General features: G+C 37.0%; 3 protein-coding genes across 8 annotated transcripts in view; 1 reads left to right on the top strand and 2 right to left on the bottom strand.

The window, feature by feature from the left end:
- The window catches only part of LOC111343504 (uncharacterized), a 30171-nt gene extending 13234 nt beyond the window's left edge, over nucleotides 1-16937 (top strand). For all 4 annotated transcript variants that reach the window (XM_088726138.1, XM_088726135.1, XM_088726137.1 and 1 more), the window contains 3 exons: nucleotides 14848-15059; nucleotides 15594-16150; nucleotides 16517-16937. In XM_088726138.1, the coding sequence (XP_088582264.1) occupies nucleotides 14848-15059; nucleotides 15594-16150; nucleotides 16517-16620 (873 nt within the window). In that variant the 3' untranslated portion in view covers nucleotides 16621-16937. The remainder of the gene's footprint in view (nucleotides 1-14847; nucleotides 15060-15593; nucleotides 16151-16516) is intronic.
- LOC111343507 (collagen alpha-1(XXII) chain) lies at nucleotides 2001-14284 on the bottom strand. 3 transcript variants are annotated; one of them, XM_022950697.2, is made up of 3 exons: nucleotides 12780-14284; nucleotides 12083-12328; nucleotides 2001-3687 (listed from the first exon to the last, which is right to left on the bottom strand). In XM_022950697.2, exons 2-3 carry the CDS (start codon nucleotides 12183-12185, stop codon nucleotides 2981-2983), a joined length of 810 nt encoding a protein of 269 aa, XP_022806432.2. In that variant the 5' UTR covers nucleotides 12186-12328; nucleotides 12780-14284; the 3' UTR covers nucleotides 2001-2980. The 3 variants fall into 3 exon arrangements, with proteins under 3 accessions (XP_022806432.2, XP_088582293.1, XP_088582294.1); XM_088726167.1 differs by having other exon boundaries at nucleotides 12083-14284; XM_088726168.1 differs by lacking the exons at nucleotides 12083-12328; nucleotides 12780-14284 and adding an exon at nucleotides 4130-4844.
- On the bottom strand, nucleotides 16845-25389 carry LOC111343505 (CAAX prenyl protease 2). Its single transcript, XM_022950695.2, has 10 exons — nucleotides 25243-25389; nucleotides 22269-22374; nucleotides 21646-21726; nucleotides 21461-21521; nucleotides 21284-21342; nucleotides 20916-21024; nucleotides 20418-20486; nucleotides 18695-18757; nucleotides 18079-18171; nucleotides 16845-17440 (listed from the first exon to the last, which is right to left on the bottom strand). Exons 1-10 carry the CDS (start codon nucleotides 25377-25379, stop codon nucleotides 17319-17321), a joined length of 900 nt encoding a protein of 299 aa, XP_022806430.1. The 5' UTR covers nucleotides 25380-25389; the 3' UTR covers nucleotides 16845-17318.
- Between the last annotated feature and the right edge of the window lie 441 nt (nucleotides 25390-25830).

Here is a 25830-nt window from a genome sequence, read left to right as displayed (position 1 = left end):
GGTTAACGGTTGAGAAAATACTGGAGTGGAAATGTTGAGTGACTTGAGACGACGAGCGCATTTAGTATGTCAGCGGTTTGGAAAAAGAAACCTGAAAACTTGCTTCTTTCTTAAACACAGTAATTAACCCAAAATGTTAAAGAGTTTTTCTCACGTACGGTAGCACTGACTCATCAACAAGCCACGTAAAAATACCATTAAAATCCTTCCAATCGCGAATTTTAATTATTCTGTGTTTCTGTTCATCATCGCTATTATACCGATCACGACGAGTTATTGGGCTGTAAATCAATGTCGGCAAAGCGCAATCCTTTAGTCGTGATCCAATTTTGTTAGCGCATCAGGTTGCGTTTACGTCGACCCCATCCTTTACTGGAATAAAGTTGCACAGGACCAAAGTCCAGAGTTGAAATAAACTTTCGAGAAACCTTTTTTGTAGAAAGTGACTTAAAACAGTATCCTTTCTTTAAAGAACCATACGTTTATGGATCGATGCTACCATGCTTTTCAGTTGTTTCCTTGAAACCGATGTAGAAAAAAATTCCAAATTATCATTCAAGAAGTTTCGATTATTTTGCAAAATAAACTGAAGTTACCGCAGTTACTATGACAGCAAAACTGCGGTATCCTACACTCAATCTCAAATGTAGCTTTAATTGTAATGTTCCTGCAACTTTATAACGAGTTCGTGACCCTGTAGTTAGCTGAGTATCAAGCAGTATAGCAAGATTTGGTTGCAAACTTTGTCTCAGGGTTGGCAGTTTTGTCTTTATTCAGAGCGGTGCACATGGTATATGGATCGAAGTATAGATAACGTTAATTCGTGGTTGTTTGTTTCAGCTTTCCTCCATCGTTTTTCACGTTTCACGCGCCCGATATACCTTTTTTCCTCTCCCTCTTTAAAATTAGTTTTCTGTTTAGGTGTACAAGTGCTACTTGAGCTTTTGAGGGCAGCAATTTCCTTTTAACCTATGAAGTACGAATTGTTGTCAGCTGTATTCAAGGGCCCTGATAAATGTTCATGTACTTTCAGGAAACTTTAATATGGTACACTGTTATAGGTGATAGCCGAACAAAGCTGTCTGCGACAATTTTTGAGACTCCTGTAATCGTGTGTGTTTTTCCAGTTGTTTACAAAGTACCATAACGATCCTTTGATAAACACTCGAATATAAGTATCCTTTATGAGAAATTTCTCTTTGGATGTACCTTTTAACCCTATCAGAACACCTAAAATTGTCATTTCCAAGTCGTTATTTGGCTCACTAAAACTTATGCGGCTGTTGATGACTTATGTTGTTAGTGCTACTGAAAGATTATTGATGGTCATTGTTGCTGACAGTAATCTTGTTGAATTTACACGGAGAGTAAAGCCCTTAATTCCGTAAAAAGTCAAAGAACGGTTAGATAAACCACCACTGTTTCATTATGGCTTCTGTAATATTCGGGCTTCTTGGGTCTAGAATTCCTCTGTGGCCACTGATGAGTCTCTAAAGATTATTCTCACGCAGTTATATCTAATCAGTTTTCCTTTAAACTGAAAGAGGGCGTTGAAGTGCTGGCTTTACAAAGTTATTTTTAACTGATGATGGCCATTTGACAAACTTCAATTTGAAACCACAAGTCATTACACGAGCAAAGAGAACCGATAGTGATAGCATTTTTTGTATTTTATGATTCTTTCGCTGCTTTGGGTGTTACCAAGCTTTCATCGCCGTTATTTACCTTGATGTAATTGGGACGTGAATTATGGTCGATGGTATTTGGTGGTATATTTATCAGAGTTTCGGGGTTACAAGGATAACCCTTAAGTTCGCGGTATCTGTTTTACGTATTAATTTCATTCTGGACGCAGAAATCATCCTAAACACATATACAGGGAGAGGCATTCCTTTAACTCTAAAACATAATTGAATCGTATGCTGTGATTATTTAACTTATTCTTAAGTAGTACATATCTTATCTTACCACAGTACGAAATGAAGATTATTGCTTCAGAATTGTGTACAGATGTTTATTGATTGAAACGAACTGTGTTAAAAAAGAAGAAAATGACAGTTCGAGATAGCACACGTTTGGGTACTTTTTTTTACAATGTTACAGAGTGTTTATCAGGTAGAGTGTAACAAGCTTCAAGGTATTACATCTTGACATCTTTTCAGTTTTGGTAAACGATCTTCAATGTGCTCCTCGAAGGAGGAGCATATCCAAGAATAGTTGAATTATTTACTTCGATTACTTAACTGACTTTTAAGGAGGGCTTATCACTATCTCAGCATGATACAAAGTGAATAGAAAGTTGATAATCCAGTGAAACACTGTCAAGATGTTTTTTGATTGAAACGAGCTGTGTCAAAGAAATAACCTCTAGCGATTGTGTCTCTAGCAGTTATTGTCTACGACCAATCCTAGTAGGCTTTATTGCGATACCCATAAGCTAACAGTTTTTTCTCTCAACTCACATATTTTTTTACAAAAACACTGCCGCTGCTCAACAGCGAATCACACTAGTCTACGAATATTACTCTTGTATGGAAACTCAATTCTTATCGTTTTACCAAAGGTTACTGTTATCTTCAACTAGAAAACCAGATGTGAATTACGAGTCTACGCTTAACATCACTTAATTAAATACAAAGCTGAGGAATAAGGAATGTGAACATTGAAGTCTTACATAAATCATTCGAGTTTTTGTAAAGTAAGCTCAGATCCATATGTGCACGAAGTCTGCGTTTGTCTACACCGGAATGCTCTAATTTGCTCTCGAGGTCCAGAATCGCGGACAAACATATCGTTTTTTGAGTTATTAGGTCTAAGCGTGGACAACTACTTAAACTGTGTATACATGTACAAAGCTGATCCTAAACTTCCCATAACGGGCCAGTAGTTATTCTTAATTCTTTCCTCAATTCTTACAGACTGTGAAAGGTATTAGTGTAAGAGAACGTGTTATTCGAGGATTTACGGTATTGATGATGTTCTAGGTATTAATGTCATCATACTCTTGGTTGTACCTATTCGTACGCCAAGGTAGCTGGTGGTGGTGCATGTACCTCCACGGTGGAATGAGCCGTGCAATGTCCAGTAATGACAAGGCGTTCCTCACGCGATACAGATGTTTGTCTGTGCTGCTAGCAATACCAACCAACTCTTGTATACCAGGCATGTAATTCCCAACACCAATAGCAAAGATTTCCACTCCAAGGATTTTCAGTTGAAAGGCCCGGTACAGAGTGAGGTGGATGTGCATGTTGGAACTCCCATCAGTGAGAAGAAGAACGCGTTTTTTGGCTCGTGGACGTAAATTCGATTTTTTGTTCTGAAAGAGCTTTGTCCGGCATTTGAGGAGTGCGTCTTGTGTGTTTGTCTTTTCGCCGACGAAACGCACTCTAGTGCGCAGATAATGCTTAGCAGTTCTTTGATCGGTGAAGTCAAAGGCGACGGTTGCTTTGTCAGAGTACACGATACCTGCATAGTGCGTGTTCGGGTCTGCTTTGTCGATGAGAGTCTGCAGAGCTTTGATGCCTCGATGAAAATCACGTTTTCGAATGGAATTGGAGGCGTCGACCACGAGAACGACATCGTACTCAGTTTGATCGATATCTCTTCGGTGACGTCTCTTGTTTTGGATGAAAAACTGTTCAATTTTCCTGGCGGTGACTCGTTCTTTTGGCACCATCTGTATTCCTGTAAAAATAATTGCAATTTCGTCATACTCTAGCTCTTTGAGGCTATTTTTTTTTTGTCAAAATTTCAAACGATGTTTATTATAAAGACACTATACAAAATTCAGAACCTTGGATTCGTTTTTTTTTTTGTACAATGCAGTATTTTGTGGTTTGGTACTTTGTACTTTATGAGATGAGTGTCTGATTTGTGGATGGTTACGAAGCATTCACCTGTATTTAATTCAGGTAATAGTCAACTTATGGCAATCTGCTTTACTACTTTGATGCTTTTATATATGTTTGGTAATCGTAAACATTCAGAGTTTGAGTGATCACCCTTTCAAAGGGTCTACCGTCAAAAAATTCAATTGCCGTGTTTTGAATCGCATAATGAACCAGTTCGGGAGAACTGGAAGGAGTATTAACCGCTAGGGCTTCAAATAGGTAACACTGACACTTACGAGAGAAAAAAAACATGCCACTTTTCTTCGTTCGTTCCCAGACAAAACACTGCGAGAGGGTTGCCGCTGATAGCAATAGAAATACTTTGGCGGCAATCATCTGTGAGAATTGTCCCTCCGAAGTTTGTTGCCACTGCAGTTTTTACACCTTGAGTCGGTACGACCTCCTGTCTCGCAGTGTTTCTAGTCCAATGATGTTTACCGCCGGGAGACAAATTGTTTTTCTGATCTGATGTGTGTTAACAGGGTAGTTTCACTCGATACAATTTTTTAAATTTGGTGTATATTTCACACCCTTAATTGTTGAAAATTGATTTTCGGCTGTAGTTCTAGAAACTGTCGATTTTCTCTTGATAACTCCCTACGAAAATAGCTAAACTTTAGTGTGACACGGTCAGCTATATCCCGCAAAAAATGTTTCGTATTTCTCTCACGGGAAGAATTCTGGGAGAAATGATATGAACGGTTGTGTTGTCAGGATCCATTACAAAAACGGCTGTTAATTTTTTTCTTATTGTTCTTACTTTTATCGATTGTTTGCCACATGGTAGCGCATTTGACACTTGTAGAATTCTAATATATAACCATCGAATTAAAACAAGTATAAATTAAGAAACTTATGCTCAACTTAAAAGAAAAATCGTTCCGTTTTACTTTAAGTGTGAGAAGTCAAATCGTAACATATACCAGAAACAGGACAAAGGTAATTTGAAAGGTTAAATTTTTATATTCCTTTTAAACTATCGCCTTTTTATCCGATGTGATAAAATTTATATCATACAGCTGCCTTTAGCTTGTTTGATATAACCGTACGTCGCCTCTAGATAAAAGCATAAGTTTCCTTGATCTGATATTATCACAACCAGATTTTAGTATTGTTAATCCTTTTTGACTGCAATTTGAATCAGGCTCTTTATTTACCTCCTGACTATCTAACATCTACCAGGTGGGAGTTTCTACGTCCACCAGCATAAAAACATTAATGAATTTAGCTCGCTCCTAAAATGTTTGAAACATCTTCTTTTTGACTCAATGTTTGCGTGTAGCAACTAGCTTTGAGACGCAGCTCAGTGCGTAATAGCAGGTCGTGTGGTCATGGGAGGTCACAGATCACACTTATCCGTGGTTTTCGATTCTTCGAGAAGACGGTATTTCTAAGTTCTCCCTTTCCGAATTTCCGGGTTACCTGTCAGCGTAACGTTTTTTTTTTTGGGTGCGTTTTTTAATTTTCCGTTTTCTACCTCATTCGAGTTTTCTAAGATTTGATGAAAACCTTGGTATATTTTACTTAACATTCTTTTTCTTAAGCAGTTTTGACAAGTTGCAATAAATTTTATCATTTATCTTTTTCATCTATTTATCTTTTTTAAGTGAGGCCATGAAGTAGTCGAGTTTGTTATCTTAGATTTATCACCGTTTCTAAATTCTCTGAACTCATTTGGCATGTGTACTGAACTCGATCAAATGACCTACTTCAAAGTTCGGCGGAGTGCATATTTTCTAGATTATTTTTAAACTTATCCTGTCACTTGAATTCGTTTACGACTCGTTCTTTTTTTTTGTCTGTAGCTAGCATGGTTGCTGAATTTTTTTTTTTCCCATGAGAGAAATAGCACGTATAAGCAATTTTTTTTTTTTTATGTGCCTTTTTTTGTCTTCAGTGGCGACTGTTTCGTGTGACCTATAGAGTTCAATGTAAGTGATTCCGGAATAGTGCTGACAAACATTTTAAAACGCAAATGGATGTTGAAAAGGCTTTTATTGTGGATTATTCCATTCGTGATGTTATGAGAATCTCTTTAAAGTATCTCCCTTTGATGATGAATGATGAAAGTATCCTTGGCACTATTCCCATCAAAGGAAATGTTTTTTTGGCTTTGAAAACCAATCTTGAACGCACGTTTCCGTGTTAAATGCTTATGAGAGCGCTGCTGGAGGTATTTTGCTGTTTTAGAGTTCAAATGTTTTAAAAAGTGATGCCCCGTGGTATTATTTCCGCTGATTACTTTTGCAGGTGAAGTGGGATTAACTCACCATTGTGTGTTGGTAGTTGTCGTTTTTAAGCGCTCTTAATGTGCACAATACTGTTAAGTACTAATCCTGTTGGACTCGGTAAATTCGATAATTATTGGACCGATTACTATGCAAACATTCTCAAAATCTGTAAATAAATATCTACTTGGTTAAAAGATAACAATATTTGTCAATGACCGACCAAGGAACGTAAATATTTTCTATGGTACAGTATGACGTCAATATCATCTTCTCCTCGGCACTCATATTGACAGTGCCCTTTCGCCCTGTGAGGGTGTTAGTATTTCCTTCGTAAATCAAATAAAATGAACACAAGTAAAAAAATTAAGTTAGACGAAGAGAAGGAATTTTCCGTTTATTTTCTTGTTGTTATCTTTTTTTTATCGCTACTCCACCGACAACATGATCACATCCGCTTCTTGTAGTAAATTCACCGTTAATTTTGACAGTTTCCCTTTCATTATACACAAGGAAAGATTGAGAACAATTAAGGACAAAGGATGCGTATAGTCTCTTTAACTCATCAAAGTTTTCCTTGATTTCAAAACAAAAGTCGATGTAGCTAATTTTACCTAACATGTTCACTGAACTATTTTTAATAACGAAGCAATTATTGCGTGCAATAACAATGTCGCATAACCAAGTACGTTTCTTGGAATCGCCACTAATTAAGAGGTAAAACCCACTGCCTAACTAGGGCATGAAGACTGTTAAAGAACTCGTATTGTTCTAGTTTGGCAGCCTATGTCTTGATATACTTAGTCCTGTTTTCTCTCTTTTTTTTTTTTTTTTCGCATTCCTTGTTGCATTTATTAGCTTATTTCACACTTTCCTTGTTGACTTTCCTTAGTAGATCAACGTTCCAATTTTTCTTTTACGCATGGTAATGGTAATGTAAAAAGAACCGAAATATTACAGTCGATTCCCTGTTTGTTGTATAATGTCCTGCTTATACCTATATTTGAAGTTGGCACCATTTTCTCCGGAATTATTATCTTGTTAAGACTTTCTCGTTTGTGGCGTCTTCTAGACCCATCACACTGCTAATTCTCTTAATTGGGATTCAGTTATTTCGTAGTTTCCATGTTCAAAATAAAGAAAATCTTAGCCACTTTTCTAAAGTTAGTCAGACATCAAGACGATTGATAGCGCTAAAATGATTAAGGTGTTATGTATTGCTAGCTCTCAGTTGATGCACCATATCTTTAAAAGTCATTTCCGAAACCAACCCTTTAAAGGAGCGTGTCAAAGTCGTTGTCCACCTCTATGAAAATTAATCTCAAAGTAGAGGAATAAAAAAGATATAACTTTTAAAAGATAGGAAAGTAACTTAAATGCTTTTGAATGCACTTGAGCGGAACAAGTATGGAGAACGATAGAGACGTTTGAGAGTAATTTTATGTATCTTAAAATGGTTTAAAAAAAAGTCAATACTCGTTTCGTAAACTATAATTAGAGGCTGACACTTTCTAGTGGCGCCTACCATTGGGGACAACTAACTTGCTGGAAAGGTCAATTTTCAAATTGAACGATAATTTTTCTATTCGAGAGAGAGTGAATTAGTTTAGACATCTGCTGATCTGGCGATCTAAACTTGAAAAATTATGTTAGTGAAAGGACTGGTCTGGCCGGTATAGTTACTGTCTACGATGTTTCACAAATTTTTATTTGCTGGAATTCGAGACTTACTCCGATTTTGTTGTTTAAATTTAGAAAAAGGTTTTCGTGACTATCGCATTCATTCGTTTGACATTCGAATGCACTCCAGACAATTCGATGGGCATAGATTGCATCTGAGATCACGCAAAAGAATTAAGAAAATGCCACTTCTTCTTTCCAAAAGAATTCACTCCATATGGTTTAAAAGAACGAGGCATTATCCAAACGCTAATAACACTATTCCATAACTCTTTTTGACTGCAACAGAACTTTATATGGAGTGTAATTATGACTACATTCTATTTTTTTCATGAACGATCAGTTTGCAAACAAACAGCTAGGATGCTGGATATTTCTTAGAATCTGTTAAAGAAATCATGAGCTTATTGAAAAAGTTCTCTTTTTTGTTCAAAGTTCCATGTGTAGAATTGTGTCAAGTATACGGCAAATGCGCACTATTTTTCTTTCAACGCCAATATACGAGAAACGTAACCTCCAGGAAGGAAGACTCACTGATAATTAGCGCGCAAGTGAAAGTGACAGTTTTGTCTAGGCACCATGAGCGGTGCAAAGCGCGAACGACGGCTGTCACCACATGGGTGGCTTGAATGGTAATCTGCCGCTAGATGAACTCAAACATTTAAGGGTTAAATTCATCTTTTATCCCTTTGGAGCGTAATCGTTCTTTGAATACACGGCTCTCTATGTTGCCCTTCTCTCTCTTTTTCCCCTTGCGTTGTGTCCCTTTTCTTTTGCAGGGAGCTGGGAGTCTGTGAGTCATCAATTATGCTTCAAGGGCCAAAGGTCGAGCTATTTTGTGTTTTATTTTTACGCCTTCGCGCGAGCCAGTTTACAAAATAACTCAATAATGGAGAAGACTCACGTAACACCGATTTTGAATTCCTCACTTATTTCATTTTGCGAATGTTCCAATTCACCGGCAGCGAGATAATTAGTGAACCAGTCTGTGACCGGCTTCAGTTCCGTAGGTGATAAAAAGAGCTCCAGAAAATGATAGAACGCTTCCTTTCCGTTTTCAGGTAAATCGCAGTCTCTTGATTGGCAAAGTCTTTCCTCGTCTTCTTGCTCACGTTGAAATTTACTAACCTTCTGGCAAAAAGCTTGTTGCACAGGTCATAGCTTGGTACAGCTGTCTGTTGCATAGGCGAGACTGCCATGAATTAAATTAACCAGAGTCATATCTCAAACGTTTCCTTACCAAGTTGTGGATTGATTAAACACAAATCATTTATGGTGCACATACCAAGGACATACCGAGGACATACCAAGCAGAGGACTTGATATGTGGGTGTTAACGATAGTAAAACGGTTAAATTTTGACGTCCTTAGGAATGTGAATTTCCTTCATATTACCGGCCGGTAAATTTGTTAAGCCTCGTTGTAGGAAATTTCATATTTTATTTTGTCGTCTGCCCAGATCCTGAGGACATATTTTCCCCAGAAGTAGCAGAAACGATACACTGTCACTTTGTTAGAAGAGTTTTTAACTCGTCGTGGCGACTTGTAAAATCATTTGAAATTAAGATGGAGATGATTATGGCCATAAGTGGAACAAAGTCAAATATGTGCACAGTTGGATACGTGTGTATTAAGGATAACTAGCAGAAAGAATTACTTTTTGTAATTGTTTTTACCCCTGTCGCTTTGTTATCTGTAGTGGTGACTTGTGCGTTATAGATAACAAAGCGACTCCAAAGAACTACATTGGATTGACTGAAGGAACTTTTAAACAAAGATTTAACCGACACAAGGTCACATTCCGACACAGAAAATACACTAACAGCACTGAATTATCTAAATACATCTGGAAACTAAAAGAAAACTCTGTAAACTTCAGCATAAAATGGTCCATTATTGCAAGAGCAAGGCCCTACAACAACACAACGAAAAGATGCCGCGACCATTGCCTTACCGAAAAACTCATGATTATTAAGTCTAACAGCAGCAATTTATTGAATAAAAGATCTGAACTTATATCCAAGTGCCGCCACGAAAACAAGTTTTATCCAAAGAACAGTGAACGGTCCCCTGCTACAATAGACTTCTGCTAATACACTCACACCCATTTTCTCATTATCCTTTATATATCCACATTAACTGTAATTTTCGCTTTATCTCACCTATTGTGCATATTAGATAACAACGGCCTATTGTAATCAGCACCTATCCTTTTGAATATGGATCAGCATATATAAATTAGCCCACAGAAATGTTTGCCATTAAATCTGTTTGACGAGTGCGAAAGCACGAAACTCAGAGTAACAGGGAATCATGTGTGTTTCATTTTAGTCAGTTTGAATTGTAATATATATACACACACTATATATATATTGTGGGAGGAAAAGACAAGTAAACTACAAGTTCATCCCTACAAGCCTGTTTCGTGGTCGCCCACTCATCAGGGGATTTGATGATGAGTGGGCGACCACGAAACAGGCTTGTAGGGATGAACTTGTAGTTTACTTGTCTTTTTCCTCCCACAATATACACTTCGCTCTACTTCTATGTATTGAGCACTGTTCTACGAAAATCAAGTCACACTTTACACGCACTATATATATATATAGTAGCAAATGGACTACTCAAGTTATGCACATATGGATTTTATTACAGCCTGTTTCGTAGACCAACAAAAGTTGATCCACTCATCAGTCAAACTCCATACACACCAATTTTGACTGATGAGTGGATCAACTTTTGTTGGTCTACGAAACAGGCTGTATTAAAATCCATATGTGCATAACTTGAGTAGTCCATTTGCTGTAATCGCTCTTTTATTGTGGAGCACTGTCCTGGATCCTACGTTGCCTATAGTGTGAGGGTAGAGTCTGCCTTGGCATAAAGTGCTCAATGCTGTGTTAGCAGAGCTAATTATACTTTAGTTAAAGAATCAAAGAGGACGCATCGATTCTCTGTTACTCTGAGTTTCGCGCCGAAGCGCTCGTCAGCGTAACAGAGAATCGATGTGTCCTCTTTGATTCTTTAACTAAGGTATATTATATAAGTATATATTTATTTATTCATTTGTTTATTCTTAGAGTACGTTCATTAATCGATTAGTCGACACTTAAACCATCCCACTCCCAGAAGTCCTTTTTGTCAACTCCCTCTCTCGCTGGGAGGTAGCGCTTCCCTGAAGGGGCTGGATGGAAATCAATTTGTAGTTTTGAATGAAGAATGAAGAGTGGTCCTCCGGGGACGGCAGACATGCTTACCGATGTGAAAATAAAAATGATAGCAGCTACTGAGTACAATTATTCTGAACTTGCAGGAATGAGACAAAAAATCTTCCTCTCAGCAATCCGCTGTGATCCTATTGATCTTAAGGCATCCCTGTTTTTTTGTGTTTCTGTTATTTATTTTTCTACATTAATATGTTGACATTTCGTCAGTTCACTCCATTTTGAGTAAACTTTTTGAAATCAAGAAACTATCTGAAATGTTGTCAAAGCACTGAAAATGGCACCCTTTTTCAAACAAAGTCAGTTACAGCTCACTTTGATTAAAAAAAAAAAACAAGTTTGAAAGAACTACTGCTATGCATTTATAACTGATAATAAGATTGATGCTCCGAATGAGATGGCACAACCTACATGTAGAGATTACATTTCGAGAGGTGATTGTGTTAGTGAATTACTTAGGTTGTATCGCTTATTGGTTGTATCGCCTTATTGTTTTTCTATTGCTTGCTGTGTAAACAGCAACTCGGCAAGATTATGTTATTCTAGAATGTACTCTGAATTTTTGTTTAATCTGCAGAGCAGATGGGCACAGTTCGGTGCAGTGATGCATTTAATTTTATTTCCAAGACTATCAATTTTGCTGAACTTCTAGAAAATGTTGCTATTTCGTTGACGTGGACGTGGAATTTGGTGTGTCAATTATTGTAAAGGAAGTATATTAAGCCAAAAAAAATAGAAGAGGAAGCAACTTGGGGGTAAAATAAAAGAGCCACTTCAGTAAAAAAAAAAAAAAAACGCACGTTACAGTTTACTGGTACATTTTGAAACATTTCAGTCTTTGTTTGTCTAGGTTTTGATCGCCGTGTTATCCATCCAAAATACATGTTAACCTCCACCATCTTTTGTAATACTTGGACCCTCTTAGTGTCTGTACATCAAGTAAAAATGACGTTTTTGGGTTTACCTTGTTTTAAAAGTTGAAAGTTACTTTAAGCGCAGTGGATGTAGATCAGAAAACGGTAACAAAGCCGCTTGAATCAAAAACGAACAAACTTACGGTCTTGATGTCTGAGTTGTCCTTTCTGCTCCTTCCATATGAATCCCATGGCAATCTGACAAAACGCGTAGAATATGAGATAGTGAACGAACCGGGTTGCCATTCTTCCAGGTGTAACTGAGAAAGCTGTTTGGTTTTTTAACTGAAGGGTTCAGTTGTCACGCTTCTTTCTATCTGCACCCTGCACCAGAAATTAATCAGAAGGTAGCCTTGCTTGAGGTAGTGTCAGTTGAGCGAGTAGTATGCCTGTCAATCAAAGCGAACCAAGTGACCCGTAAAACCATCAACTGTCTCTTAAAACGTGACGAAAGTATTTTCTAAATGTCAAAAGGCTTAACAAAAGCACAAACATCACAATAGAGTGCCACATCTTGTCGCATTTTTTAAGTGCTTGTCAGACGCCTTCCACTTGCTTTTGGTCTTGTTTGCTTTCGTATATTTTCATGCCTTTTCAGAACTCGGTCGTTCCTCTTAGGAATCCTTATTAGATAAACGACCATCAACGATATCAAAGTTTGCAACATAGGAAAAAAAAACTTATCACAGTATTCAAAGCTTATTAAAACTTAGAAGGTGCAACGAGGGTAAAACGAAACTTTATTTGGGAAAGAGCGAGAGGGAGGCTCTGAGAGCACACACTATTTTGTTCCCAAATTTTTTAACCTATCGACCAGAAATAGCGAGGAAGAGAGCTTACCTTTCCTAGTGAAGCGTTAACGATTTTGCTGTCTGTTAGTCAAAAAATGGAAGACGAGAGAAACGTTAGGGGTTGGACTTTCCAGTAGTTTTAAATTCTCAAAGAAAATGTTCAAGTCCTTTCTGTGTTCTAAGAACTAATTGATTAAGGGTTCAATGCATTTCAATTTAGTAGAAATTATTAGCATATCGTTGAGTTTTGTGAACTTTCTGTTTTTCTCACCGCACCAACTGGTTCTTGTTTAAAGATAAGATCTTGACGAAATCGCTTAAATGAAATGAAATGATGTGACATTTTATTTCCAGAATATTCTGCACTTATTCTTTATGCTTATAATTTCTCGAAACCTTAAAAAAACAACATTGAACTAATCAGTGCTTATCAGTAATAATCAAATGTAAATCCACGACCATTTTTATGCAAATCTGTGTAAAGAATTTTTCTCAACATCAAATTCCAGCGTGGAAGGTACGAGAACAGGGCAAGGAACAGATTAAACGTCTAACCTTGTCAAAGTGATTTATGCAATCCATTTCTGGAAAGATAATTACCTTTGGATTTTGGCCTTAAGCTTTACAGTTTAGAAGTGTTATTCTTACAGTTTTCGGTCGTTGTACAAATAATTTGTTTGTTGAGTAGAACTTTGCGACTTACGACTATCAAAGGTCAGCATTGTGTTCACCCAGATTGAAATTGAAGGCCCTTGTCAGTTTATTGTTGCGAATTCCTCAACTCAGTTGGAAAGTGTAATTGTCTAAATGATGATTACAAAACATCGCCAACTGATGTAATTTTCGACTTAAAGCAATTTGCATTGCTCATCTTGTACAGGCCGAGCCATCATCGGTTTTTATTTTGCCGGCCGAGGCCTGTGGCGTAATCTTCATTCTTTACTTTGAGTAGGGCAATTAGAAAACTGTTCAGAAGCCGATGTGTTTAGTTATTTCCTTTAGAGTAGATAGATATTTGAATATTTCTTGACCTATTCTCTTCGTCGATTATTGTGTTATCACTTTTTATAAGTCGTTGTTGTGACGCTGCATATAGTCTGAAAAGAGAGACGTGCTGTGATGCGGAATCGATTACTAAACAGCATTACTCCCTGCAGCTTTCATTCTGACTTTTGTCTGCTGAATGACCCTATGAAAGAGAAATTTCACAATAAACATAGGCAGAAAGAAGCTAACGGTACGGCTTAATTCTGCTGGTATAGAAAGGTTGCGTATATTTTTCCTATGACTTGAAGATGCCTTGTCAACTGTTTTGACTTTGACTTCCTCTACTTCATTGGTTTATTGTAATCTCTGTTAAGTTAGACGATTCTTGAATTGCAGAGAAGTTTTCTTGTTAAGTTTGTGGTTCAAGTTGTAAAACAAGAATTTTACGCTAAGACAAAGCCAACCAGCTTTCTATCACTAGAGAATTGTTAAGTTCTCGGTAATTTTGCCACTTAAGACGTTTGACTGTGCTCCTTATTAATATACGCCTACTTTTAATTATCTCACAAAATTTACACAAGTGACACATTCGAGAACAAAACAAGATTTCATTCTAAAAATATTTAGATAAGAGAGACATTTGTTTATGATGTGTCCCTCCCATTTGTTGAATTGAAAGACGCCTAATTTGTTATTTGAAAAACCGTCAGGCAGACCTATTTTGTTTGCATTTCAAACAAAGTAATGTCGATTAATCAAGTGTGGAGAGAGTGTTGTTTTGTTTCTTAAATTTAACCCTTTCACTCCCCCAAGATCTCATTAGTAATTCTTTTCACTGTCTGCCATACAATTCTTATGATGTTAGTTTGGAGAATTTGGTATTGGATCAACTGATGATCCCCTAAAATATGTTTTTCTTTATTCTCATCAATTGTCTGCTTGATATTGTATTAAAGGTGTAAGGAGAAATTCTGTCTCGGTCACTCATCGGTGTGAAAGGGTTAAGCGCCAGCCGTACTTTTTCTGCATGCCCTGGCAAACTTCTAAATTTGATTAATTCGAGAAAACGATCACCTACTTTGCTTCTGAAATGTGACTTTTTTTAATTTGTCACATTTTTTGTCTTTCAGAGTCAACAGCTTCTGCGTAGAATACTTGAAGCAGCAGTTTCAGATGTCAGCAGTCGCTCGACTTCCCCTCCTGCCTCCACTCTTGACGAGTTGGATCATGAGCCTCAATTTGAAAATGAGGCGCCGGCTAAGCAGGATGATGATGAAGTGTCAATCGCAACCGAAGCTTCTAGCAGTACATTGGGTTCTACTCCACCTAAAATTGAACCAAAGTAAGTGATAACGTGCATGGCATACCTCATTCCAAGGCAAGAAATATTTAACATGCATGCGCTTTACAAAGTGCAAAAATCTCATTGGCTAAACAATGTGTGTTCTTGACCTTTATGGCACGATATATGTGCGTCAGTCGCGGTTTTCCACACTCCCAACCTAAAAGGGTAATTTTACTTTCTTGGAAAACTTATTTCGATTTATTGTTATCACGCTTTTTAAAAAGAGGATGTAAATCGTCGTTTTATCAATGCCAAACAATCCAATGGTTGAATTCAAAAAGGGTGAGGGACTAGGGTTAGAAGGAACCGAGTCTTTATTTTTCATATGCCGCTTATTCTGCTGCCATTTTATCATCGGCAAAGAATGTTAAAGCAATTTTTTCAAAGCCTGACATAATTCTTTATGATTGTTTTTTTTTGTTGGGCCCGCGATTACACTATGTTCAATGGCACCTATTTTGCGTCCACTTCTCTCGCTGGATATCTGGAAAAAAATAGATCATTAACGTCATAACAAACGTTTTTTTTTAGTAAATCCAAGGAAGAGAATCGCCAACCAACACCAGACCCGACGGTCTCTTACGAAGATGATTTTGAAGATGAAGTTCCCCTAACTGAAACCCCTGCGTACCTTAAAATGATGAGCAGTGCCCACTCTGAGCCTGACGATGATATAAGTGATCCTCTGGCCAACACTAACCCGCAAAAGCAAGAAAGCGAGGCTGACGAAGACGTTGAGAGGGAACTGGCACGGAGTATATCCCCGCCTATGACGTCACCTAGTCAGAAATCACACAATCATTCAAAGAGTGGGAGGCAGAAACCAAAACTTTCTTTGTTTGAAACTGATGTAAATAAAAAAACTGACAAAGACTTGAGTGATAGCTGGGGAGGAACATCTCTGAAGTCTGCTCCATCCAACATTTCCGATTCCGACTCAGTAGCATCGCCTCCGTTATCACCGGATGATGTAATTGGATACACACCAACTGCTTTGGAAAACCAGCAAAAGAATGATAAAGTTGACAAGGAAAACGACAAGAGCGAGCCTAAGTCCGTTACTGACTCCAAAGCCAAACGAAAAACAGGTATTTCATTTGAATGATCCTCACTAGCTTACTTGATAACTTGTAATGTTCATCTGGAGAAGTTTGTCTTACAATAGGCAAAACAAACGGTTTTTATTCCACGACTTAAGAACAGACGAACACATTTTATCAATTTTTGAATGATAGGCAAACATGACGAGAAACATGTTATTTTTCTCCGTGAGTCCCGGGTGTATGAATCCCATGAAAGGAAATTTCAGGTGGGGATTCTTCATAAAATATCGTAACCCAAGAAACTGAACGATGAGACTGAACGACGGACGCGGTAGTAATTTTAAGCTGTTACTGACGTTTCGTTGTTTGCCACTACCATTAGGAATATTTCTTGTATTTTTTCCTAAATAGATTTCTGGAATGCCTCAGACACGGAGTCCGAAGTGGATTTACAGCTGAGTACCGGGGGAATGGACCAGGAGGATGACGATGATGATTTTGATTTCTACGGTTAAGACACGAATAACAAAGATTCGCGCATTTGGTGGTTCATGGGTGTCCAATGCAAGGGGAGAAAGTGACTTGTCGAAGAGAAAGCGCGGCAACCCGTCTGGAATTGATGTATCTGTGACTAATTAAAAGGAATTTATCGTGGCATTTCATACTTAAAAATTCGATGCAGGCGGCGTTAACTTGCATCATTTTCTTACCTTTAAATCATTTTAATAGCATGGTAAAGTTTCATTTCACTTGAAATCTGACGTTACTTTTATTTGTGCATCAGTGTTACCATAAAGTGAATTACGTTTGGAAATAAATCTGCACGAAGCTCTTTGTATGCCTTGTTTGTACATAAATATAGCACGAGACAGCTGATTTCTCAACTGCTAATTTTCGTTCGATCATCTTATTTATTAACATTTCCTTCTTCATAATATTTACCCTTTTTCTGAGAAAATAGCAAAAACTAATTACGATCATATCTGTGTGTAAAGTGACTAAATTACCTCGATCATCGGGGTCATTAAATATTTGAATTTTCAAGAAATATTTACTTCAAACTAGAATTCTGTTACGGGCAGAATTGCATGTTACTGTAGGTGAGTTAATAGAAAGAAATGATCTAAATAAACTTTAAAATTTTTGTTATTGCGATTGATTCCACGTACAGACGTCTTCGGGATCTTTTTGTTAGAAGTGACTTGTTTGGAAGTTATTCTTTTACATCATTAGCTTGTAAGGAATAATATACAGAATTGTACCAAGCTGGATTTGTTAGTGGTACAGCCAAGATGAGAAACATCACCAGTCCGGCCACAAATGACACGCTTATGACTGCAACAGACAAAACAAAGTTTCAGGATCAATCAGGAAAATCTTTCTGCCAAACTACATCACATGCATAAAGGGAACGAGCATGTTTAGATTAACCAAAAACTTTTTCTTCATACTGCAGTCTCTTGGTAACTTCAGAAGGATTGAAAACCTGTCGACTCTCCGAGTTTATCACCAATCCGGTGAATATGTTGTCGACCACACGGCAACAATTTGGGTTTTGTGTAAGACAAAAAAAAAGTATCCTAATTATGTGCTTTAAAAGCTTGTTTCAAGAACTGTTTTCCTTTTTAGTCACAACCAGTTAAAGACTATATTAATACACTTTCCGAACGAGTCATATCTAATACTAATTAAAAGTATCCACAACGAAAGAACAACACATCCCAAGAAACACGTAAAAACTCAAAGCAAAAACAAACAGATGTCCTTAGCGCACGAAAACACTAGTTATCAAGTCGTGGTTGATTTTAGTTTTGCATCGGATTGATTAAGAGGATCGGACAACTATTATAGTCCCATCAGAATTAAGTAAGCAAAACCAAAGGAATCCTTGATATCTTATTACACTCAATTTAAAAGTACTCTGACGACCTCATTGAGATTTAATCTTCAATGTGTTTTGGAAACTGACTCACTTCGCGGATACTTGGAGCTTGGTACTTGATCAAGAGGTGGAAATCCCATGAAATTACAAAAACTATGGCACAGAACTGGACCAATTAGATGACCTTCAAGGGAGTGAGAATACCAAACAAAATTCATTGTGATTACTGCCATGAGGACAAAAAGATCAGTGGGATGACTGACTGACTGACTGACTGGCTGATATGCTGAGTGAGTAAACAACCATCAGGTGTATCTGTAACAGCTGACCAACTGAACAACTGTGTGACTTCCAGATTAGCTGACTGACCACTAACTGTCTGACTTACAGATTGAATGACCGGCTAGGTGAATGGCTGGCTAACTATCCTGCCAATTCTACAATTCCTCCATTTGCTCTGACAGAGGGCTAATGCTCAAAACATAAGCTTTTTAAATCTTTACGGTGGCCACTTTACATTATCATTAACCAAATTACCTTGTTACCCCAACTGATGCAGCACCACAATTTCTTTAGAAACTCACCCCCTTTGCCCTGCCAATTAGCTGGGTATATGATTGAGTAACAGCTCCATTGACCCAGCTCAATGATTAATCAAGTGAATATTCTAATGGGTAACTTCAGGTGTCACTGACTTTATAACTCACCAGTTCTTAAAAACAAGAAAGCTGTATAGCCTCCAAAGACCGTTGTGTAACCAAACTGAAAAACTGAAAGACAAAAAGCAGCAATATACTAGAGCAAAATGAACAGATTACGTGTTTTTGATAGCAATGAACAGAATTCATTTTGCATAAAATTCCTCAAGGTTTACATCATCATCAATGCAGTCTGTAATTCCCTATGCCTCAGGAAACCACTCTTGTAATGATTTTGTCATAGTTGGGTTTTCTACAACACACCTAGGCAAAATTTTATCACCAAACAACTCGTTTATTGCTCTTTTTTGCAGAAATTTTAAACATTGCCTCTACTACAATGAATTAATAACGATAATAAGACTGAGTAAAGTCTAAATTCATTCTAATTCATTAGCTGCCTGGCTCCGCTGGCCCCTATGGTTATTCCAGGCTGCTAGTACTCCAATTTTATTTCTAATAATTTCTTTCAATTTTGTAACTTTTTTGCTTAGAGCAAGTATGAATGCGAGTACAAATAAAGATTATAACATAACCAAAGTAAAGCGCGTGCTCTGATTGGTCAATTTAGCATCCCCCATTTGCCTATGGCTGCACGCTACTCACGTGAGCAAATACAAAGACTATTTTTCCGGGCGCGCTTGTTTTTTCTGGTCGCGTAAGATTTGTTAAATAAAAGGGAACTCTTTAACTACAATGTATCAATGTTATGTTATAAAACAAATGGTAAACACCACAGCGTACACTATTGAGTTTATGGATGCAGTTGGGAGGTTTGCTAAGCACTCAAGAAGCTAGAGTCGCTCTCAGCTATCGCCTCGAGCAACTCTTACGCTTCTTTCGTGCTTAGCAACCTCCCGCGTGCATCCATAACTCAATAGTGTACGCTGTGGTGTTTACCATTTGTTAATTATCCATTATCCATTATCCACATCCATTGTGTAATCATAAAAGGGGTTGATGGTCCAATTTGTTAATCATAGGTATAATTACCAACAGAGTTGGATGACACAAAGTCCTGTTACCAATTTATCAAAACTACAACAAAATTTGAAAAAGAAACTTGACATGGGTTATACTTTTTCATATTAGAAAAACAATAGTTAACTCAGTGAAATGAGCCCCAAAAGTACACACACTTGATGCATACAGTCCATTTACTCCTGCATGAGGTGTCAACTGTGTTTCATTGAGAAAAGTATATAATTAGATACGAGTCATAATTGATTGACAATTTAATTTCCCTTTTCATTAAGTTCATGATACACTTGGGATTAGTAACTTCGTAAGATCGCGCAACGTGTTCAAAGTTCATTTTAGAAGGAATCGTTCCGTGCTAAATTGTTCTCTCGCTGACCAGTGTTTCATATGATTTTGCCAACCAGATCCCCAATTGAACTGCCACCCCATGTTTACGAGTGATTAGGAATAATCTGCTGGATATCGTTACAGATTAAGTAAGCGGTCAACAATATGCGACTAGTCACTGTAGTTCGTTTATGTTGTGGTTTGCCCTATCTAATATTATGCAATGTTTTCCTTTATAGATCGGAAAAAAAAACAGAAATCATTCTCCCCGGATCAAACTGTCTTATTACACTGTCCAGTTACAAGCATGACGCGCACACTTTCCTATTAGCACTCAAATTGGGCTGGTGATAACCAATCCTGTTTGAGAATCTTGTTATAGTTTTGATCAATTAATCAATTAATTAATCAGTTGATCTCTTACTTGCAGTTGACCATACATCTTTAGGGTTCTCTCCTTGTTGCAATCTCTCAATTACATGGTGAATATGAGCTGATGACAACATAAATTATATTAATTTTATTACATAATTGTTTAAGACAAAAAATTCTATTTTCTGAACACAAATATGGAAGCTGAATAAAACACAATGCAGAAAAAATGTAAGTAAATAGCTCCTAATATGGTTAATAATGTTATTGGCTGAAAGTTCACTCTTGAGCCTCATTTTTTCCTTTTTTTTGCCTCAAATCTCTGCTACTTTGTTGTGTTCATTAGATTTCTGATTGATCTCTGTTTTGGAAGAGTATATTCTTAACAAAGTCCACCTTTCTCATTAAATCTCAACAGTTCACAACTCGGTCACACCAGAAAGAAAATGACCATTCAAAACAAAAAATGCACAAAGATGATTGCTGTTTTAACTGAAGTTCTGGAGAATCTGACTCTAAACTCACTTTCAGTGCTTGTAATAAACCTTACCTACTCCAAAGAATAATGGAGAAATAAAAATTGGCATCACATTTCCAAATCCAGGAACCAACAGAGGAATAAGACATGCTCTGTATACAAGCTCTTCTGTGAGGGGGGCCTATAGAAATGAATTTAAAACTTGAGAAAAATCATACATAATTTAGTCTCTGAGTAATCTGCACACAGTTCACTTCTCAGAATGTAACCAAATGCATTAATTATACAGCAAAAATCCTCGTCTTTATTTTGGTATTGTTCAGAGTTGATCAAACCTTCCTAATGCGCTAGCAATTGACTGACTGACTTATTTATAAAAATGAAATCAATTAGAAAAAATAACTGAATATGTTAAGAACTTGAAAACTCGTGTAACCTACCACAAGGTAGTTCCTCAAGTTAATGGCATTAACCCAACTGGATGGATATTCAAGAAAGCCTGGCAAAAAAAAAAAAACAATTAAAATTACTCCCCACCCATTCCTGTGACTGAGGTAACATAGTTAAAAGCCATACACACTAACATGAATTATTGAATATGTTACACAGAAATTCACCTTTCACATTCTCAGAGTCCCCACTGAAATAAAGCAATGTAATGGGTCCTAAAAATAAAATCTACAGTGGAGAAATAAAAGCAAATATGTTATAAGTTTGAAATAAATTGCACTTCTCTTTTCCAAAAAATTGCTTAAACTGTTAAGAAAAACTAAATAGAATAATAAATATCATTACATCTTACCACTGTTAAAACCAAAGGAAAAATAATTGATATAATTATATTTTCCACATGAATCCCTAAATATTTCCAAAGGGAGATACCCTAAAAAGCAATACAACAGAGATGTTATTTCAATCTGATATAAAACATAGAATTTAAAATAACCTAAAGAAGGAGAGATTTTTGATATACACAGAAACAAATACTTCAAGTAGGTGGGGTTGCTTTCTTTAAGTTTGTAGCCATATATGAAGTGTTTAGACTCAATTCCATTGATATACTGTACCTCTCTCTAAGGGGATCCCACTACAAACTGCAATATCACTGCAGACCTCTTAAAAGAGATGCAGGTCGGTGCAAACTCAAGTGCTAATGATGGTGAAATTTAAGAATCTTCATACAATTTTCACACTTATTTCTCAAGTCAGTTTCATATGTAGGTGAAAGGCACAGTGAAGAGTATATAAAAAATGATAACACAATAGAACAAGTTGCCCTTTTAGAAAGAAGCTCTTGATTGTTAAACAAATTCTCCTTGTCAGCACCTTACTAAGTGTATAGAGAACAGTATGGAGAATATGCATGCTGATGTTAGGGTGTTCAGGTTAAGAGTGCCTGTCAGTGAGAAATATAGATACACTTACATTGTAATCTAAAGATCCATCAGCCCACAGCCAAACATATAGTGGAGCCAACAAAGATATGAAAAAGACACTTCTGAATCTTTGCTTGATGGTTTTAGGATGATCCCTGCAGATAAATAATTGAGCAAGATTAATAAAATTTAAGTCCATAATTACAGAACAATCATGGAATAGTTTCTCACTAAAAGACTGCCTCAGATATTAATTAATTCAACAGTTTTTCTGAATAGGCCGGGTGTTCTGCAAGAAAAATGCAAGAGGTAATCCACTTACACAAAATGCAATATGTTCAGCCCATAATTTTACATTGATAATATATATCACTTAGATTCTCAAGATTCTGCATTTTTCTAACTCAGAATAATTAAAAAATGCCAGCGCTGTGTGACAAATATGGTAATTACCAAATAAGAAACACTCACTCTGGTACGCTGCCTGATTAAGGTGGTACCGAAGGCTAAATTTGGTGACTTCTATCTCAATTTGTGAATACAGTGGAACCTGTATAATGAGCAGTTACCCACAGGGAAAGGCACAGGGTCACCACTTAACACAGGTAAACCACTTAACACAGGTTGACCACTTAACACAGGTTGACCACTTAACACAGGTTGACCACTTAACACAGGTTGACCACTTGACACAGGGTAACCACTTAACACAGGTTCACCACTTAATACAGGTTTCACAGAAGAGGGGTATTAATAAACTATAAAAAAAGCTATTTTGGGTCATTATTGTTGACCCAATGTACAAAACCAGTTACTCAAAAACATGCTCAAAAATACAACTGGCGTTGATTTCAGGAGAGAAACATGAGCTAAAAGTTACTTGAAATATTTTGTTTTTGGTTTTCTTTAAGTAGACATTGAATTCAAGTGGAAGACAATTCAAACAGTCAGTTGGGACTAAGTAATGGATGACCATGTCTGCTTGTCATAGAGGTGACTGCCTAACAGAAGTGAAAACTGTTGCATAATCAGCAATTCATTTGAGCAATCATTAATCCTATTCATTCCCCCATTCACGCCTTGTCACGATATAAATACTTGTTAATTAGTGCCCATTGTCCCAACCGTAATATATGCAGAAATGCTACCAAATAATTATATAAACTCGTGAGTTTAGTTCTACTGAGAGGATTATTACTTTGATTAGTGTGTGTATGAATGAAAAAACTTTTTTTGCAGAACCAAGTACTTAACAAAAACTACAGTAATTGAGGGGAAACAAATTCGAGACTTTGACAACTGACCATCTAATACGGTGCAGATCAATACAAGTTTGACTGAATAATTATATCTTTACTGACAGATTTGTTACGATGACTTGAAATTTTCACAAGTGATATATGATTATACACATAATTTGAAAAAAAAATTTTAATTTACTCAGTGCTATGGAATTTGTGGTATTTTATGGAAATAAAGGATGTGTTCAATAGGCCATTTTGGAGAAAAACTTCTCTAAATCCTGGCTTATTTCAAATTTCTCAAAATAGTTTGTCACATGAACAAAGATTAAGTAATGATTAGGATTTTTGGTGCAGTCCACCAAATAATTAACAATTATTCGCTGAAGGCAAGGTGAATATCGTCGAATAATCCCTGAGACAAAGTCGAGGATTTTATTCGAGAATATTCACTGAACCTGAGGCGAATAATTGTTTTAGTCTAATTTGAGAGCTGAACAACAAAGAAATTTCTAAAATCATAACATTTTAGTAACATTTGTGACCTCTCACACGAAAAAAGTTCCTTAGGAATGAACGCACAGCCAGCGAATGCACGGCAACTGAACGGATGAGAAACGGATAGCCAAGCCGTTTGAAACGGAAAGGCCAAACGGATGCACGGATGAAGAAAATATTCACACGGATGAAGTCAAACAGAGACACGGTTGAAAAAAATATTCGCACAGATGAAGTCAAACGGATACACGGATGAAGAAAATTCTTGCACGGATGAAGTGAAACGGACACACGGCTGACAAAAATTTTTGAACGGGTGCAGTCAAATGGATACAAGGCTGACAAAAATTTTTGAATGGGTGCACTCAAACGGATACACAGTTGACAAAAACGGAATGGAAGCAAATTTTTTATGCACGGATAGTCCGAGCCGTTCAAACAGAAGCAAATCTTTTTCGCACGGATAGCCCGACCCGTTCAAACGGATGCAAATTTTTTTCGCACGGATAGCCCGAGCCGTTTGAATGGATGCAATTTTTTTTCGCGCATGGATAGCCCGAGCCATTCGAACGGATGCCCAATCCATTCGCACGGCTAGTGCACAGCATACACACGGCATCCGTGCATAAACGGCAAACCATTAGGAACGGTTTCGCCTGAGAGGTCACATTTATTAACATTTTATTTTAACATTTTATATAAACCGCGTGGAGCGGTTTGTATAGCGTCATATATTAGGAACCGCTCGACCAATCAGATTGCTGGAAACTCTTTGTTCAGCTCTGAAATTATACTAATATTCAATATTGACAATCAAGTCATACAACTGGCATATTTGGACCTGTTTCATCACTAAGCGTAATTTGAATTGTTCTTACATTGGGTTGGGGACTCTCTTATACAGATTATCCAAATTTCTTTTTGTTTTTTATGTTATTTTCATTTAATTTTCATCATGGCAAACCACAAATTTTCATAGAAAAATGATATGATAATTATAGTCCCCTCTATTAACTATCATGGCTTAGATTTCCTATTGAAACATTAAATATTTCAATCATTTATCGATTTTAAGTCTGCAAAGTGAAAACCACCAACCACACGTAAACCTCTATTGCATAAGAATTATAAGGATTCAATTGATTATCACCGCGGGATCGATAAGAAAATTAACTTTACCATATCAGTGCATTTCAAGTCGTGGACAGGTGGTATTAAAAGTCAAAGTTTCGCATTCTTAACTGTCCTGATTAGCTATTTCGGTTCATAACTAATTAAACTCACCTGGGATAAGGCGATTTCAAAACATACAAGCTTGCAACATAGGCTACTGAAAGAACCAAACAAGCCATAATACCTCTAAAGCGAGTCATCGTGTTGAAACTTACAAACGGACCAAAGTGATCCATTACGCCCGCCATGTTTATATCAACGTATAACTGCTGACCACCTTTGAACGCTGGCCTTATAAATAATTGACAAAAGGGGAGGGGCTGGGGAGGAGTCGGGGTCAGGCATGATACTAACCCTCTTTTTTCGAAAAAGATCCCATACGAATATTTTTCTTGTGAAAATTATCTTAATTTGAGTGAGAATTATGCTTCATTTTCAGGCCAAATACTTCCCTGCATTTCTCGTTTTTGGAAAAGGTATTGAGCACTCCCCAAACGATCTGTTCTACTTAGCAAGAGCGAAAAAAACATTTAAGCATACTCTAGCATTGATCTAAAATATATGCTCCTTTCCGCTCATCGTGTCATTTCAACAAAATGAAACAGGGAATTCCACAGTCCACAGTCCCCTTTCCCGCAGTCCTCAGTATATATTTCCGGAATATCACTGTCGCGATCATCTGACCTTCGAGAAAACAAT

This window comes from Stylophora pistillata, chromosome 6, assembly GCF_964205215.1.
Source record: "Stylophora pistillata chromosome 6, jaStyPist1.2, whole genome shotgun sequence".
NCBI classification, from domain to species: Eukaryota; Metazoa; Cnidaria; class Anthozoa; order Scleractinia; family Pocilloporidae; genus Stylophora; species Stylophora pistillata.
The sequence above is the reverse complement of the archived record's forward strand: the minus strand, read 5'-3'. Positions and strand labels throughout refer to the sequence as shown.

Coding starts and splice junctions, on each gene's coding strand:
- LOC111343507 (XM_088726167.1), bottom strand. CDS start 12,185: ATGGCAACCCGGTTCGTTCACTATCTCATATTCTACGCGTTTTGTCAG. Junction 3,688..12,082: donor ACAACTCAGACATCAAGACC/GTAAGTTTGTTC, acceptor TTATTTTTACAG/GAATACAGATGGTGCCAAAA.
- LOC111343505 (XM_022950695.2), bottom strand. CDS start 25,379: ATGGCGGGCGTAATGGATCACTTTGGTCCGTTTGTAAGTTTCAACACG. Junction 21,343..21,460: donor GGACTCTGAGAATGTGAAAG/GTGAATTTCTGT, acceptor TTTTTTTGCCAG/GCTTTCTTGAATATCCATCC. Junction 18,758..20,417: donor AGATGTATGGTCAACTGCAA/GTAAGAGATCAA, acceptor TTTGTCTTTCAG/TTTTTCAGTTTGGTTACACA.